At 45.4% G+C, this 18,307-nt stretch overlaps 2 protein-coding genes across 10 annotated transcripts in view; one reads left to right on the top strand and one right to left on the bottom strand.

The window, feature by feature from the left end:
• Positions 1-999: 999 nt before the first annotated feature.
• The window catches only part of ADI1 (acireductone dioxygenase 1), a 42,485-nt gene continuing 25,177 nt past the window's right edge, over positions 1,000-18,307 (top strand). For 2 of the 9 annotated variants that reach the window (XR_010302785.1, XR_010302786.1), the window contains exons 1-5: positions 1,000-2,280; positions 2,732-2,851; positions 4,374-4,553; positions 9,745-9,825; positions 11,832-12,027. Coding sequence is in view for 3 of the 9 variants with exons in the window: in XM_064145935.1 (XP_064002005.1) it covers positions 2,161-2,280; positions 2,732-2,851; positions 4,374-4,553; positions 6,255-6,377 (543 nt within the window). In the remaining 6 variants the exon portion in view is untranslated. Of the gene's footprint in view, positions 2,281-2,731; positions 2,852-4,373; positions 4,554-6,254; positions 7,747-9,744; positions 9,826-9,940; positions 10,135-11,831; positions 18,210-18,307 lie in introns of those variants that run through there. The other 7 variants (XR_010302784.1, XR_010302783.1, XR_010302781.1 and 4 more) reach the window with 7 other exon arrangements.
• TRAPPC12 (trafficking protein particle complex subunit 12) overlaps positions 15,029-18,307 on the bottom strand; it is a 45,289-nt gene continuing 42,010 nt past the window's right edge. Inside the window, exons 10-12 of the mRNA XM_064145932.1 lie at positions 18,033-18,133; positions 17,142-17,229; positions 15,029-15,372 (exon numbers count right to left, since the gene is read on the bottom strand). Coding sequence (XP_064002002.1) covers positions 15,130-15,372; positions 17,142-17,229; positions 18,033-18,133 — 432 coding nt within the window. The 3' untranslated portion in view covers positions 15,029-15,129. The remainder of the gene's footprint in view (positions 15,373-17,141; positions 17,230-18,032; positions 18,134-18,307) is intronic.

Here is an 18,307-nt window from a genome sequence, read left to right as displayed (position 1 = left end):
GAGAGGTGGTGCTCCAGCCCTCTGATGATCTTTGTGGGCCTCCTCTGGATCTGTTCCAGCAATTTAATACCTTTCTTGCGGTGGATGCAGTACTACAAATGGAGTCTTATGAGCGCAGAGGCTGTGACCAGAGGGATGAGGGAGGCGATCCTCCTCTCTTGATGCAGCCCAGGGTGTGGTTGGCTGCCTGGGCTACAGACACACACTGCCAGTTCATGCTGATTTTCTTTTTTCTGGTAAAGTGACATCCCCAAGTCCTCAACAGAGCTTTTGAGCCACTCCTGGCCCAGCCTGTATTTGTGCTTGGGATTGCCCTACTTAGGTGTGTGGCCCTGCACTTGGCCTTGTTGAATTTGAGGCGGCTAGCTTGGGCCCACCTCTCAAGCCTAAGTCCCTCTGGATGGCATCCCTTCCTTCTAGCATGTCATCTGGGCCACACAGCTTGATACCATCTGCACACTTGGTAAGGGTGCACTCAACACCACTATCCATATCACTGACAACATTAAATAGCACTGGTTCCAGTACTGACCCCTGTGAGGGACACTGCTTGTCACTGGTTCTATTTAGATATTGAGCCACTAATTACAACTCTGTGTGGCCATCCAGCCATTTCCTTATCCTGCAAGTGATCCATCTCTCAAGTTCCTACTTTTCCAATTGGGTAACCAGGCAGTCATGTAGGACAGCGTCAAATGCTTTACATAAGTCCAGGTAGATGACCTAAGTTGCTCTTCCTTCAGGCACTGGTGCTGTAACTCCATCATAGAAAGCCACCAAGTTCATCGGGCATGATATGTCCTTGGTGAAGCCAAGGAATGACAGGGCTGCTGAAGCTTCACTTCTTCATATTTCTTATGCATTGTTATCACTGAGGCAAAACATGAGGTTGTAGAGAGCTGCATGAAGCAGCCCAGAAGGCCAGCTGTGTTCTAGGTTGTATCTCAAGAAGGGTATCCAGCTGGTCAAGGGAGGTGATTCTGCCCCTCTACTACATGCTTGTGAAATCTCACAAATCCCTGGGTTCAGCGTGGAGTCCTCAGCACAAGAAGGATGTGGACCTATTGGAGCCAATCCAGAGCAGGGCCACAGAGAAGATAAGGGGCTGGAGCACCTCCTTTTTGAGAACAGGCTGAGAGAGTTGGGATTGTTCAGCCTAGAGAAGGAAAGACTCCAGGGAGACTTTGTTGCAGCCTTTCAGTACTTAAAGGGGACCAATAAGAAAGATGGGGACAACCTTCTTAGCAGGGCCTGTTGTGGCAGGTGATGGTTCAAAACTTGGGAGCTTTAGGTTAAAGGAAGAATTTTGTATTTTTTTTACAGTGAGGGTGGTGGAACACTGGTACGTGTTGCCCAGAGAGCTGGTAGAAGCCCCATCTCTGACAACATTCAAGGTCAAGTTGGATGGGGCTCAAAGCAGCATGCTCTAGTTGAAGATAGCCCAGGTGATTGGTTGGACTAGATGACCTTTAAAGGTGCTTTCCAATCCGAACCCTTGTAGGAACTGATGGAATGAGGAAACTGGCTTCTTGGTAGTTAATAGGTGACTGAGGATTCTTTGGTTTCTCTCATGGCAAAACTTAGCTTGAGTAAGGTAGTGTGCACGGATTAGACTTTCCCTTCTGGTTCTTAGCAAGTATGCATACAATTACCCAGCTGTTGCCTGCTTTTGGACGTTTGGCTGGAAAGAAAAGGCCCTGCCTTCTCTGATGAGATTTCTAGCTTAGGCAGAATGTCACAAAGCACACCCAGAAGAGGTGGCATCTAATAACCTGCCTATCTTAAGAGCTGCATGTTTTTTGAAGACCTGTTCAAATGCCTGACTGCTCTTGAGCATTTTTCCTAGTGCCCAATCTGAAGCTCCCTTGGCTCTCCTAAGCTCCCCTGCAGTATCCAGAGGAGATGCCACCACCGTTTTGGGCAGCTTGGTCCAGGGCTCCGGCACCCCACAGGAGAGTTTTTCCTTACGTTCAGTGAAGCCTCCTGTGTTGTAGTTTGTGCCGTTGCAGCGTGTTTTGAGTTGCGGGTCGTGCCTCTTCCGCACCCCGCGCAAGCTGGCGGCGCGGAGCCGACCGCGCTCCTGCCCGGCCCTGCCAGCCCCGCGGGGTTGGGCTGCTTCCGCGCAGGCCGGCGCGGCAGTGTCGTGATCCCGGCGACGCCATGGTGGAGGCTTGGTATATGGACGAGTCGGAGGAGGACCAGCGGGCTCCTCACCGCCTGCAGCCCAACTGCGCCGTCAGCCTGGAGCAGCTGCGCAGCCTCGGCGTCGTCTACCGTAAAGTAAGGGCGGGAGAGCCCGGTCTGGCCCGTGGGGCGGCTGCTGGGCCTTGGCGTGGCGGCGCCGCCGCCTCGGGCCTGCCCCGATGCCGGTCGGGACGGTGCAGAGGCGGGGTGAGGGTGCTCGGTCTGGCGGGGCGGCAGCGGGCGGCGGCCATTGGTGTGCCTGCCGAGCCTGGGAGAGGGGATGGTTTAGTCGGGGTGACTCGGCGCTAGCAGGGGGCTTGGGCTGGATGGCCTCCAAAGGTCCCCTCCAACCCCCACCCTACTGGGACTGTGTCAGGGTGGGCTGGCTGCGCGTACGTCTGCCTGCAGCTTTTGTACCATGGCGCCACCCACGCTCCCAGCAGCTCAGGTTTTTCCCTGTTGGTGCCTTGAATTCTGTCCTGAATTGAGCAGTTGTGTCTGAACGCTTTAAAACATGTATTTATTTTGCTCCTTGCCGGTGTTTTAGTTGGATGCTGATAACTATGAGACTGATCCGTGTCTGCAAGAGATTCGGAGAGCAGAAAATTATTCTTGGATGGATATAATAACCATACATAAAGACAAGCTTCCAAATTATGAGGAAAAGGTATGAGAGTCTTTGCTTTCCATGAGGATTTTGGAAGTCTACCACTAGAGTGTGCAGACAGCTTTTGAACACCTGCACACTCTGAGCAGGGTTGCAGATGTCGAGTGCAGCCTGCACTGAAGTCTTTGAAAAACACTTTTGACATTGTTCTAAAAGAAGTTGAGGCCTTTTGTGTCTGTAGATTGCTTTCAGAAGTTTCAAGGATATTGTCATTTCAAACCAAAGATGTTTTAAGAATATTGTCATTTCAGAACTAAGAGAGTTTAAGGATGCTCTCGTTTCAAAACTTAAGATTCCTGGCAGCAGAGCCTTGCCAGTGTTTGACCAGTCTGCAGCCTCCCTGGGATGAAGGCAGGTGGTTGCCACCTGGGCATGAGCTTTGAAGCCATCCTAGTGGCTGCTTACAAAATAAGTCTTTTCAAAGTGAATGTTAGCCTCATAGAATCAGAGGGGTAAGTTCCCTGTACAAGGTTTTTTTCCACTTAGGAAGCCTGTAACCTGGCTGTGTCACAGAATGGTGAGGGTTGAAAGGGACCTCTGAAGATCATTTACTCCAAGCCTCCTGCTAAAGCAGGTTCATGTAGATCAGGTTGCACAGGAGCATGCCCAGGATTTTGAAAGTCTCCATCGAAGTCTCCAGTCTTCAGAGATTTCATAACCGCTGAATGTGAATGATGCCAGGCTCTCCCTAGAAGGAGCTTTCCTGCTTTCCAGGTGCTGGCTTGCTACTCTGCCCTGAGGACAGCAACCCAGTGACACTTCCCTGTATTCCCGTCAAACTTTCATTTGCCAGTTATGGTGGGTTGACATTGACTAGACTCCAGGTGCCCACTGAAGTCTCTAATCACTCCATACCTCAGCTGGATAGGGGAGAAAAAACACAACCTGTTGAGGTAAATGTAGAGAGAGGGAGATCACTCACCAGTTACTGTTATGGGTGAAGTAGGGGGCAGCTTGAGGATAAGTAGTTTACCTTATTACCAAGAAAAGCAGAGTAAGAAAATGAAAAAAAGCATCCCCTAAATCTTAACATACCTCCCCCCCACCCTTCCCTTCTTTCCAAGCTTAACTTTACTCATATTTTTACTTGCCTCCTCCTCAGCTGTACAAGGGGACACGGAATGGGGGTTTCATCACACCTTGTATCTGTCATTCCTTCCTCCTTAGAGGAAGAACTCTTCACAATCTTCCCCTGCCCCAATGTGCAGTTCCTTCCATAAGAGACAGTCCTCCACAAACTTGTCCAGTGTGAGTCTTTCCCATGGGCTGCAGTTCTTCATGAACTGCTCTAGCATGGGTGCAGGCCTTCAGGAATAGACTGTGCCAGTGTGGGTCCTTCACAAGGTTACAAGGCCTGAGGGCAGACCTGCTCCAGTGTGGGCTCCTCTCTCTCCACAGGGCTACAGGTCCCTCCAGGAGCCTGCTCCAGCATGGGATTCCCACAGTGTCAGAGCCTCCTTTGGGTGCATGCACTTGCTCTAGCATGCATTCAGGATTTTTATGAGATACTTGCTGTTCCTAGATAAAAACATTCTATGAAGAACACCTACACCTAGATGATGAAATCCGCTACATCTTAGATGGGTCTGGCTATTTTGATGTTCGAGACAAGGATGACAAATGGATCCGGATTTCCATGGAGAAAGGAGACATGATAACCCTCCCTGCTGGCATCTACCACCGCTTCACGCTGGACGAGAACGTATGTTGTTAGGGGGTACTGCACATTTTGATGTCAGATCCATGTGAGCGTGTATCACGGTAGTAACTGCATGTGCTGAGGGTTGCAGTTCGTTAGCAAAACATATTAAATATGAAGTAGGAATATGAAAAATACTAAATAATTCACAGCATCTGAACCTTTCATCTGCAGGTCACAAATCCAGCTTCCTCTTGTCAGCTCTAAGTGCAAGTCATTGCCACGTGATACCTGTAGCATATTTTCTGTGAATGCCAAGCCTTGTGGCTGCCCCTCCCACAACTGCCCAGACTGTCAGTTCAGGTGGAGATGGATCCTTCTGTGTCGCCTTGTTGTGTGTTTTCATGGAGATAGAACATGTCTGTCCAGCAGTGGCTTTTTTCATGAGTACTGAATTCACCTTCAGGATGTAAGGATGTAAGGGTCCAGAGCTGCTGCTTGCAGCTAGCGTGTGCTAGACTGGATGCTTGCTCCGCGGGAGGTGACCTGATTTCAGAAAGTATTTTTGGCAGTGTGGCTGTGAGATTGGCACACGTGATCCTGATTTGTGTGTCTGTCCTTGTGGGCTTTTATAACTGTGCCTGTAACCTCAGCGGTATCCCAGGAAAATGGGGCAATGTCTGCTGTCTCCTCTGTGGCAAAATCCCAGCTCTGGGATAGTCTTGAGGACAGTGTAATTTTGGCTCACTGTCCAGATCGAAGCTACCAAATATGTCACAAAAAGGAGGTGCTGCTTTGGTGAAAAACACAACTTTTCACATCTGCATTTTGAGATCCACACCGAATCAGCCACAATTGCCATTTTCTTTACATAGAATAAATGTCAGACATTTGGGTTGTATCCACAAGAGGTCTTAATGTTTGTCCACTTCAGAAACTTTTGCCCAGAAGTGCCATCTTCACAGTCAATTCTTTAGGTGCTTTTAAACTCTTGCATTTTGCAGTTAAATTCTTTAAGGGCCTAACTTTATCCTTGACATTGCTGAGCACCTGAGTGCAAGAGAAGCACTTAGTGTTTACAAAACAAGATCTAAAGCACAGTGGACAGAAGAGAGGAGAATTCCTCATAACTCAGTGCTTGGAGCACTTCTGCAGGACATAGAATCCCATTTTGTGCTGGCACAGCTGTACCTTGCTCCTGGCATACTTTTAGTGAGCTGCTATCAAGGGCTGTTGCTTCTCCTGTTGAAATCTGGAGACCTTAACTTTCTATAGCATTGAGCTTTTTTGGATAGTTTACACCCTCTCCACCCAAGCTTGTATGGATCTCACTTTGAAGCTTCTGATATTTCTCCAAACCCTCCTGTAGTCATCTCAGGTATTCTGATTACTGTTGTTTAACTAAGCAAGTAGGGTTTAGATGCTTCATTGCTATAATTTTGTTGATCCAGTGCAAAAGATATGCACAAGCAGGACTTTTTTTTTTTCTATTTCTTTCAAACAGGGAGAAGTGTTGCCTCTTCCTGATCTGGAGGCACTGGTTGTGACACAATATATCACAGCATAGGTGCAAAATTTCCCACTGCAGTAGCTGGGAGCAGGAACGACAGCATAATGGTGTAATTTTCTGGAGCACTTGAAGCTTTCAGTCCATCTTGAAGTGATTTCAAAAATCAGCAGAAGTGCAAATGAAACAGAACTTCACAACGAAGATCCCATGGAAGAGAGCTCTTAAATTACTTGTCACTTCTTGTTCTTTGACAGAATTACGTGAAGGCAATGAGGCTGTTCGTTGGAGAACCTGTTTGGACAGCATACAACAGGCCTGCTGAAGATTTTCCTGCTCGGAAACAGTATATGAAATTTTTGGCTGAAGAAGCACAGTAATGGTGTCTGAGACATGACAGGTGGAACAGCCTGGAGCCCTTGCCACCTTGTGATTGGTGGCTTATCACTGATTAGACTTCTTCTATTTACATATGCAACTGGAATCACAGAATTATAGAAAAAATCAGGCTGAAAGATCCTTTGGAGGTCATCTAGTCCAGCTCCCTGAAAAGTATCAGGCCGACTTTAAAATTGGACCAAGTTGCTCATGAAGTTGAGATTTGGAAACCTTCAGTGTGGGAGGTTCCACAGTGTGTCTGGGCAGCTGTTCTGGCACTTAGCTGTTGTCACGGGGAAGCTTTTGTTCTTCGTTGCCAGCTCCCTGGTCACAGCTTGGAGTTGTTTTCTCTCTCCTTGTTGGAGGATGCCTAGGAAGAGTCTGGCTCTGTTCTTCAGCCATTTCTCTAGTGGGAAACTGTAGTTAGGCCTTCTTTCAGCCTTCTCCTCCAGCCTAGACAAACTGGACTGTCTTCTCTTAAGGAAGATGTTCAACATGTTTTGGCCCAGTTTTGACTGTGGAGGAGTATCACTTGTAGCATCCAGCAGTTAGACTTTAACTACTCGCTGACTCTTTCCAGTCTGATGGTCCAGATGTTTTTCACCCAGCTTGTAGTTCGTATCCTTAGTTCATATCCTTAGCAATTAGCTACAGTGCTCCTGTGGGACATGCTTTCTTCAAAGGCCTTTTTGTGTGAAGCGAATGACATCTGCCATTTCTCTTCCACAGAGCCAGTCTTGGCAACTTGGATGGCAGTCAGGATGGCCAGGCAGAATGTGCCCTTGCTAAATTTGCCTTGACTGGTTGTTCCCCATCACTTGGTACCTGGAATGACTTCCATAGTGTCATCCTCTCTAATTTCTTTGGGGACTGAAGTGAGGCTGATCTGCCTTTAGCTCCCCAGATCTTTTTTCTTGCCTTGTTGAAGATGGCAGTGTCATTTTGGCAGTGTCATTTGCCTTTTTCCAGTCAAAGAGGTTTTCTTGATCTCTCATGGTTTTCAAAGATGCCAGCAGCTTTGCAGTGACATTAGCTAGTTGCATTTCTAATTGCTCAGGAATCCATCTTCTAACTTAAAAAAAAAATCCTTGATATTTCTGGCAGGTAAAATTGGGAGAGGTGGGCTACATTAATATTCATTCTGCTCTGAATCCATGCTAATGAACTATGTAGGATTCTGGTTTTAATTAAAGAAAATAAACCTCTCTTCATTCTTGTCTAAAAATGTGCATCAGATAAATTTGCATAATAGGCATTTTTGAAGGCAGCTTTCCAAATTCTGCCCTGGGTACCTAAAGCTGTGGTTTTCTCTCAGAAAAATGTAGCAATTTGCTCTTTTGAGTTATTAATAAAATTACTTTGACTTGGGGATGTTTTTTGTTTGTTCTTGTGCTCACATTAAGGACACGTTGAACAATGGTGTTACTGTTGTTGTTAATCAGCAGTTCTTCCTTGTGCTGCTTCTGCTTCTTGTTCTCTAGCAGAGGAGAAATCATTAGGTGTGTGTGTTTCACTTGGAGATGGAGAAGAGTAGAGGTTAATAACCTAGATCCAGTTTTCAGTAAATGTCTTGCAGTATTTAGATGAGACTTAGGAAGAAATTAATTACTGTCAAGGTGGTGAGGCACTGGAACAGGTTGTCCAGAGAAGTTGTTGAGGCTTCAAGACTGGAAGTGTTCAAAACCAGGTTGGATGGGGCTTTGAGCAACCTGGTCTAGTAGGAGGTGTCCCTGCCTATGGCAGGGGTGAATGGAACCTGTCCCATGATCTTGTGTAGTTCCTCACTAATGGGCACCCAAGCATTTTGGCATTGGTCATTGCTCTTTACAATGACAAATTTTGTGAACTGGACAGATGTACTTCCTGCTTCACCCTCTAGATGTTCTCTGGGGGCTTTGTGCTGACTGCAGTCTGAGTGCTAATTTCTACCTGAAAGGAGGTTGGAATGAGGTGGCCCTCAGTCTCTTCTCCTTAGTAACAATCGATTGGATGAGAGGAAACATCCTCAAGTTGCACCAGGGGAGGTTTAGGTTGGGTATTAGAAGAAACTTCCAGACAGTTTTCAGAGAGTGGAACAGGCTCCCCAGGGAGGTGGCTGAATCCCCATCCCTGGAGGTGTTTCAAAGACATGAGATGAGGTGCTGAGGGACATGGTTTAGCACCAGACTTGGTGGAGTTAGATAATGGTTAGATTCAATGATCTTAAAGGTCTTTTCCAACCAAAATGTTTCTGTGATTCTATGATTTCAGCCAGGTACAGTACACGCTCCTGCCTGGCAGTCCTGAATAAACAAGAATCCAGAAAGAAGTTAAAGCTTTGGCTTGTGTGAATTTTCCCAGTGTAGCAGGCAGTAGGTAACTGAAGTTTCCCATTGTCCTTCCTATGGGTGTGCACAGAAACCTGAGGAGGTGGCAATGTTTTCCTCACTTTGGAGCTATGGTACTTTTAACCATTTTGGGGTGCTTTATCATAGACTCATAGAAGTGTTTTGGTTGGAAAAGACCTTTAAGATCAACCATTCTCTACCTTGGTACCAAGTCTGGTGCTAAACCATGTAAGTCAGCACCACATCTCATCTTTGGAACACCTCTAGGGATGGGGATTCAGCCACCTCACTGGGGAGCATGGGAGGCTTTATTTCTGTAAGTGTTTCTGAAAACTAAGTTGCAATTTTGACGTGCACTAGCTGTTATCTTAAAGGTTGGGTAGTGTGGACTAAAAGGGCACATTGCCTGCATTAAGGTCTTGGGTTGCAAGCTGGATGAGATGCAGGGACACAGCTGACCCTTTGTTCTGCTCCTGGGGGAATTTTTGGCAGGGGGTTGCAGGCACAACCCACGCTTGCAAAATGCAAGCCTGTCCAGTGTTCCACTCAGCCTGTGTTGGCTTTTGTGTAGTGGGTCACAAGCCACTGATGAAAAATCAGTGTCACCAGCAGATAAGAGTTTAACTCTGGTCAGACACCCATCAGGTCAGCTTGCACGGACGCTGTGCCATGTCATCTGCCGCATCACTTCAGGGAGTTTAGTGCCACTTGTCTGGAAGAAGTAGTTGAGTGTCCTCTTGTACAGCAAGTGTCCTCTTATACATGGGTTCAGGAATAAGCTCTCTGGAGTTTTGAAGGTACAGCTACAGGAATAAACAAGTTACTGCCAGCAGCAAGTTTTATTTCTTTGATTTATACACCACAGAAAAATGTGTTTCTGAATGTAAAGTGAAATGACTGCTTTCTCCTGGTGCTGGTATCAGTCCCTTGTGTCCAATCTAACTCATCCTCCTCCTGCTTTTGTTTGGGATTTTTCAACAATAGTCAGTGTGATTTTTTTCATTCCTCCTAAGGGCCTTTCCATTTTGATCTCTCTCTGCAGCAAGAGAAGTGGAGGAGGCAGCAGCAGGAGCTATCAGCACAGCCATAACAGACTAGGAGAGGGAATGGGAAGAACGAGCAGGTAACACCCTCTCCTCCAGAGAGATTTACAGTTGGGAGACTGTGATGGGGGATGGACAATGAAGCAGCTGCCTGCAGCAGTTGCTTTCAGCAGCTTGCTGATTATATTTCTCTAGGTGGATTTAGAATTGTTTTGGTTGAAAATGACCTTTAAGATCATCAAATCCAACCATTCTCTAAGTCTACAAAGTCTGATGGCTAAACTGCGTACCTCAGCACCACATCTCTGTGGCTTTTCAACATTTCCAGGGATAAGGATTCAACTACCTCCCGGGGAGCCATTTCCAGTCATCAAGAATGCTTTCAGTCAATAAATTTTTCCTGATGTCTGACCTAAACCTCCTCTAGTGCAACTTGAGGCCATTTCCTCTTGCCCTATCACTTGTTACTAGGAATGAGAGACCAACACCCAAATGATAGAGCAGGTGACCTGGGAAGGACTGAAGCACCTTGTTTTGTCATGTCTCTGGAGGAATATATACACCCAGTGCAGCTCCCATCTCCTGCCTGTCATGGATAACACAAGATCGCCCCGCCAGAGATCGTTCATCATTTTCATAGCACAATGCATTCTGCTGCTGAGAGCTGTTGGAGGCTGCAGGGCTCTTGCTGTCAACACTTTTTGAGCCTGTGCCCTTTAGTGCGCTTGGGTGTCTTTCAGAGGGTGATGAAAGCTTTGCTCTCTGTAAGTGTTGGGTTTTTATCAGCCAGGATAAAAAAAAAGCAATTTGGGGCAGAGTATAAAGATTCCACACCTGTGAAGATACTACATGGGAGGTTACACTGGGAGGAAACAGCTGGGCAGAAAAAAATTGTTAATAGAAATCATTCCAGAGAGGGAGGGAGAAACACTGCTCCTTCAGATGAAAACCGTGGTTGATTTTCAGGGCAAACTAGACACACACACACACAACCACCATGTATCTAAAAGTGCCAAGTGAAATCAATTTTTGATCCAAAAATATGAGTCTGTTTTACTGCAGCTAGTGGGAAATCTCAGTGCATTGATGTAGTATGAAAATTTATGTAAGTGGTTCCTGCAACATCACATTGGGAGTGTTAGTTGAGGCAGGGGGAATATTTTAATTCCTCCAGGATTAGAGTTTAAAAAAAAAAAAAAAAGTAGGAGAAATGATACTGAGCTGAGGGGTTTGAAGATAGCTTTTTTGGTACCTCTGTGTTATTGTCTGATCAACACAAAATTTTCCAAAGTGGATTTTACCTCAGTTTCTCATGACCAGCTTAAGAGATCAGTGGTCTTGCCTTCTGCAAGAGGACTCAAAGCAAATTGTTGATGGTCAATAATAGGCTTTACAATAGATTAGGTGGACAACTATGTGGCTGCAAGAATGGGACAGAGTAGCTGGAAAGCTGCTCAGCAGAGAAAGACCTGGGGGTATTGCTGGCTGAATGTGGCCACCTGAGTACATGCTGGCTCAAAAAGGCCAACAGTGTCCTGGTCTGTGTCAGGATTAGGGAAGTGATTGTGCCCCTGTACTCAGCACTAGTGGGGCCAGATCTTGAGTCCTGGGTTCAGTTTTGGACATTATGATGCTGGAGCATGTCTACAAAAGGGCAAAAAAGCTGATGAAGGGTCTGGAGAACAGGTCTTGTGATGAGTGGCTGAGTGAACTGGGGTTGTTTGGTCTGGAGAAAAGGGATTCTGAGGGAAGACTTTCTGGCTCTCTACAACTACCTGAAAGGAGGTTTGAGCCAGGTGGGTGTTGATCTCCTTAGTAACAAGTGATAGGATGAGAGGAAATGGCCTCAGGTTGCCCCAGGGGAGGTCTAGGTTGGATATGAGAAGAGTGGAGCAGGCTTCCTAGGGAGGCAGTTGAATCCTCATCCCTGGAGCTGTGTCAAAGATGCAGAGATGTGGTGCTGAGGGCTATCTTTTAGCACCAGGCTTAATAGAGTTAGATAACGGTTGGACTCAATAATCTTAAAAGGTGTTTTCCAACCAAAATGCTTCTACGATTCTATAATTTTCTATCTACCATTTCTTAGGCCACCACAGTGTAGAAAACTTGGCAGCCTTCTGAGGTGGGATGGTAATTCCCAGCACGTCCTTGTGTTGAAAGCCTCAGGATGAAGATGAAGCTGAGTAGGGTGTTTCCTGCCTTGCTGAGTTTTTCCACTGGGTCATTTTCCTTGTCCAGATACACAGGACTGCACCAGTGCTGTTGCTGACATGAAAGATGAGGTAGGTGGAGAAATGGTTATCCTTTCCAGTACACTGTGGAGTCTCAGACATGTCTGTATATGCCCTCTGAGGAACATTTAATGAGTTCAGACCAAAAACTGAAGCACAGGGTGAATGTAAGTGCCCAGCTGGTAAGAGTATGCTGTTACCACCTGAGCTGCAGTTAGGCACTGGAATGACAGAGAGATAGCACTGGAGTGACAGAGATGCTTAAGTCCTTTTGAGGCTCAGGGTCTCTGTGCATAACATAATTATCTGAATGTCTGAAGTGCAACCTTTTTGCTCCTCTTTATAAAAAGAGGAATTTTAAATGCAAAACTTCAGCTAAGGCACATTAAGCTTTAAGACTGGGATGCAACAATCAGCTCCTTCAGGCTCTGCTTTCTGCAGCTCTTCTCACTTGGCCAGTTGACACATGTATGCTGCGTTTTAAAAGTGAGCTCTGCGCTCATTTACACCAGGAACCCTCATTAAATTCAGCCAGATTCATTGAATTGAACAGGAATACTTGGTGTAATTAATGTTTTGAGGACAATTTTTATCCTTAGCTTTAATGCTTCAACACCATGTAGAGCATTCAGATGTGTAACTGGATGGGTCTGGGAAATCCAAACCCTTAACTCGCGTGTGTGTGTTAAATCCATGCTATAAAGTGACACTGATGCTCTCTCTGGCATTTTATAAAGAGCTAGCAATTTGCATACCTCCAGCAGTGATCACACCCCTTTGTATTTAAATTTTAATTATTCTGCATGTCAAGATGTCACTTGTTTAATGGCTCACTGAGCTTAAAGGTCACCCAGTCCCAGTCTCTTCTACTGGTGTTTTGATCCAGTGACATGAACACAGCAAACACACTGAACTGGTAACATAGTACTACATATGAATAGGAGTTTAGAGGAACTTTGAGAGAACAGAGGATGATGTTTTTGGGGTGTTCTTTTTTTAATGGTTATTTGGCAGTGACTGTGATTACAGAGTTTTTTCTTCTCTGCTGCTCAGAACACAGGCTATCATTTACACTGCAGTGAGGATAAGGTACTACTGAATCAAAAAAAAATGAAGCATGTTACTCTTTGATTGTAAAAAGGCAAGTGGCTTGAGCATGCTGCATGATGGTGGCTCCTGTAGGATTGGGAAAGACAAGCAAGCTTCTTCAAAGCACAATACGGCATGACACCTGACCTCCAGCTAAATGGTGAGGATCTCTGTTACAGAATAGTAGTTTATGTATCGCAGTCAAATTTATTAACTGGAATTGTAGAATCAGAGAACAGTTTGAGCTGAAAGGGACTGTTAAACTGCAGCAGGCTCCCTAGAGAGGTGGTTGAATCCCCGTCCCCAGAAGTATTTCAAAGACACAGAGATACAGTGCCGAGGAACATGGTACACCAGACTTTGTAGTTACAGAACAGTTGGCCTTGATGACCTTAAAAGTCTTTCCCAGCTGAAATCATTCGATGATTCAAAGATCATCTAGTCCAGCACCCCCTGCCATAGGTGGGGACACTTCCCACTGAGTCAGGTTGCTCAAAGCCCCATCCAGTCTAGCTTTGAACACTTTCCAGGAGGTGGCATCCACACCTTCTGTGGGTATCCTGTTCCAGTATCTCTTCACTCTCACAGTAAAGCATTTCTGCCTCCTGTCCAGTTTAAATCTGTCCTCTCTCCACTTAAAATCGTTACCCCTTATCACTACTCTCTATCATAGACAGTTCTTCCATACCTTTTCTGTTGGCCCCTTTTAAGTACTGTAAAACTTCTACAAGGTTGCCCCAGAGCCTTCTCTGCTCCAGGATGAACAACCCCAGCTCTCTCAGCCCCTCAGTGCTCACAGAGCAGGTGCTTCAGCCCCCCCTGTCAGCTTTGTGGCTTCCTTCAGACCTGCTCTAACAGTTTCATGTCTTCTCATGCTGAGGGCTCCAGGGCTGAACACAGTACTCCAGGTGGGGTTTCACAGAGGTGTGGTAGAGGGGGAGAATCCCCTCCCTTGACCTGCTGGCTGTGCTGCTTTTGATGCAGCCCACAGTGTGATTTGCTTTCTGGGCTGTGAGTTCTCAATCACTCATAGCTCAGCCTGTGTTTGTGCTTGAGTTTGCCCTCACCTAGCTGCAGGACCTCGCACTTGGCCTTGCTGAACTTTATGAGGTTGGCAAGGGCCCACCACTCCAGCCTGTCAGGGTACCTCTGGATGGATCCTGTCCCTCCAGCGTTTCAGCTGCACCACACAGCTTGGTGGCATTGACAAACTTGATGAGGGTGACTTGATTCCTCTGTCCATATCACTGACAAAGACATTAAACAGCACCAGTCCCAGTACTGACCCCAGAGGAACACTGGTCTCCTCTTGGACATCAAGCTGCTGAGTGCAACTCTTTGAGTGTGACCATCCAGCCAGTTCATTATCCATCCATCAAATCCATGTCTCTCTGATGTACTGACATGGATGTTGTGCAGGACAGCATCAAATGACTTGCACAAGTGCAGGTGGATGAAATCAGTTGCTCTTCCCTTACTCACCAATGCTGTAGTGCGGTCATAGAAGGCCACCAAACGGGTCAGTCAAGATTTGCCCTTAGTGAAGCTGTGTTGGCTGCCACCAATCACCTCCTTATTTTCCACATGCCCTGGCAGTTTCCAGGAGGATCTGCTCACAGAGGTGAGATGTGACAGGCCTGTAGTTCCCTAGGTTTTCCTTTTTTTAAAAGCAAGGCTTATGTTCCCTTTTGCTAGTCAGTGGGAACTCCACTGGACCACCACAATGTCTCAAATACAATGGGTAGTAGAGGCTTAGGCACCTCCTCTGCCAGTTGCCTCAGGACCTGTGGCTGCATCTTATGAATGGGTTCTGAGGGACCCATGCACAGTGTACAGTACACTGTAATGAGGAATAACCGAGCAGCAGTAGTTTAGTAGGGATGAAGCTGGTGGTAGGTCAACACAAAGTCTTCACAGTGTTAAGACTGTTAGAGACAACAGATTCTGCAGCAATGCCACTGAATGTCATAATGGAATAGATTTTATTTCACATTTACACATCAGCAGGAGTATATACAATTAAAAAACCCTTAACCTTGCTGGAGAACATTAGTTGGACATGAACTATCCTAACTTGAGACACTGAGTGTTAAAGCTGTCACCCTCTTTAATAGCTACAGCCTCTAACAGTGCCTGCTTCTTCTGCATGCTGCGAGATGACTCCAGTTCATACATCGTTGTCAAGTTGAAGAGCACACTCTCGTGAAGGTAGTGTTTAGGGTCCTGCTGAACCATTCCTTCCAGCTGCCGGAGGGAGTCCTTCAGTTTTCCCAGGTAAAGAAGACAAACTGCAGCGTTGTTATTAGCCTAGAGAAGAAGATATTATGAAGAGACACCTATTTATTTATTCCCACCTGTGTGTATTGACAAGTGATGAGAGAGGACAAAAAAGAAGTCTAGTATCTGGAGTTAGAATAGATTTACTAGGCAGTAAGAATTACTGCTTTGTGCATGTGCAAGTAAGTAAAATATGTTATCCAATCCTTTTCTTCTCTTTATTCCTAAGATTTATCCTGTGCCATTAGGACCTGCTGACTTTCAAGAGCTTAAACCCTTAAAAGGCAAAGTCTAACCCAAAATATAAATAGTACAGGACATTAGTTAATTCTCAAAGTCAGTTGAAACATTTCAGAAATTCTATGCCCTCATTTTCATAGGTTTGTTTTAATGACTGCACTCTGTCTTCAGAAGTATTTCTCTGTCTGGCTTACATATAAAAGATCCACAAGCAATAGAAAGAAAGAAATTATCTTCTCACAAAGGCATCTGCAACTGACTTCAAGTAAATTCAGCAGATACAGTCTAAATACATCATAAATGATCAAGTCAGGTTCCATTTTCTTCTTCACACTAAACAGGTTTTATGAGTTACCAAAAGATTGCCCCAGTACAAAGCCATATAACATGTTTAGCAGCAGAAACCTTCATGCTGTCTAAAAGTTCAGCCAAAGGAAGAACACAGCCTTTTCCAAACAAATTTGTTTTCTCTCCCTTCAGGACATCTTACTGCTCTCCTGCAATTTAGAATTGCTCCTACTTTACAGCCTGCAAAATGATGTGACTCGTGCTGCTTCCAGTCAGTCCCTCAGTCTCTACACAGCCTTGGATCAGGCTGCTGGGGTTAAGGCAGCTCGTGGACACGCACTGCTAGGACCATGCACCGAAAGCTGCCAGATGGAGAAACAGAAGGGCAACAAAGCTGGTGAAGGGACTAGAGAGCAGGTCTTATGAGAAGCGGTTGAGGGAACAGGGCTTGTTAAGTTTGGAGAAGTGGAGGCTGAGAGGACATCTCATTGCTTTCTACAGTTCCCTCAAAGGAGGTTGCAATGAGTTGGGGATCAGTTTACTGTCCCCAGCATCAGGTGCCAGAACGAAAGGAAATTACCTGAAATTGTGCCAGGGGAGGTTTAGGTTGGATATCAGGAAAAGTCTCTTTACTGAAAGAGTTCTGAGCCACTGGAACAAGCTGTCCAGGGTGGTAGTGGAGTCACTGCCCCTGGAGATGTGTGGATGTGGCACTCTGGGACATGGTCATGGTGATCTTAGGTTCACAGTTGGACTTGATAATCTGAGAGGTCTTTTCCAACTGAAACAATTCTATGAAACCCCTGAAGTAAACAATCAGCTTTTCTCTTATCTCTTCTTGAGATGGGAATCCAAGGCTCTTATATGCAGTGTGTTAAAACACCATGTTTAAAACTACGGCATCCCCTCAGTGCTGTGTGAAATCAAGCTAATCCTCTACACCTTGGCAGTTGCCATTTGCTTTTCTGACATGCCTATCTACACTGCAAACTGTGAATGCAAACCAAAGTGCTTTTGAGATCCTGTAAAACATGTTCTGGAATTTCTGCATGCGTGCCTAAGTATCCATTGCTGCATACAGACCGGCTTTGCTTTTCCCACCCCATTTTCTATCTTACCCCTACATATACTAAAAACCCCTTGGTACACATCCCACATCGAACGTTTCTATAAAGCTCTGAGTGTACTCTGGGTACTAATTAAGTCCAGGCATGCAGCATTATGAGAATAATTTAGGTGTTCATTATAGATGTAGCAATTTGGAGATTTACCACAGCATTTGATGAGTCGATCCTTAAAATTTCTGTGAAAAATCGATGAGCTTCTGCAAAATTATTCTGACCAAGGTGGAGAAAGGCTCTGGAAAGTAAGTGACATATGAATGAGTTCTCCTCAAAATTCCCAAGGTGATAATAGATTTTAAAAAGAAAGGAGACCATTTTTTATCTTTTGTGTTATAGATGTGAGAGTTTCTGACATTTGCTCTTCACGGTGTAATTACAGGCGGCAAGGAGAGACTGATTTACGGACAAAGGGCATGACAACTTGGATCACCTGGTTATTAGATATTCTGCCTACCAAAGCAACAGGCTTAGCTGTGTTTTTATTAATTTAAATGCAGACACTCTCTGCCTGAAATTATTTCCCTTCACTAAATTAGCCACACTATATTATTTTCAGAGCACTTTTGAACAGTATTTCCTAAATTTATTCAGTCAAGGTGCTAACCATTACAAACTGACCCTCCTGTCATGCAGCTCCATTTTACTACAGTGTGTTCCAGCAGCCTTTGAGACTATCAGGTGGCAACTTTACTATCAGGTCCGATTATGGGACAAGGTCCCAAAAATAGCTTTTCCTCTCCTCAGACTTACTTAGGCAAATGTATATTGAAAAAGCTGAGTGAAAAAATATGCAGTGCCTGAAAGAAGGAGAAAAACCTTTGTACAATCCAGTGAAGCATCCCAATTTCAATCCAGGTAACAAGACTGTACCAAGTAACACCCATCTCCGGGGGGCTATAAGTCAGTCAGTCTTGTGACAGATGTAGTTATACAAAAGAAAGAAATAGAATGGGCTTGTCTCCAGGGCAGTTGAATGCTCACAATGGCTACTTGGCAAAACTCTATTTTAAAGTTTCACTAAGGTGTTACATTACCTACCTGTTCATTAAAACCATAATTTGGCTCTGCAGTCCATCCAATTTGTGACTCACTTTTTCAACGTCTTGAAAATATTTTTCTGCAGTTTTGATGTCTCCAATCTAGACAGTAAAACCATAAGGAAGTTACCACAACAAGAAGAAAGGAGATGCAGCCTGATCAGAACTTTAACAAAGGGTAAGAGCACAAACACATCGATTGAAGTCCATTATCTAATTGTTTAGCACCAAGCTGACCAGCTAAAATCTCTCATCAAAGAAGGTATTTGAAGCCCC

This window comes from Pogoniulus pusillus, chromosome 7, assembly GCF_015220805.1.
Source record: "Pogoniulus pusillus isolate bPogPus1 chromosome 7, bPogPus1.pri, whole genome shotgun sequence".
Taxonomy (NCBI): domain Eukaryota; kingdom Metazoa; phylum Chordata; class Aves; order Piciformes; family Lybiidae; genus Pogoniulus; species Pogoniulus pusillus.
Note: the sequence above shows the minus strand (reverse complement) of the source record. Positions and strands in the feature narration are given on the sequence as shown.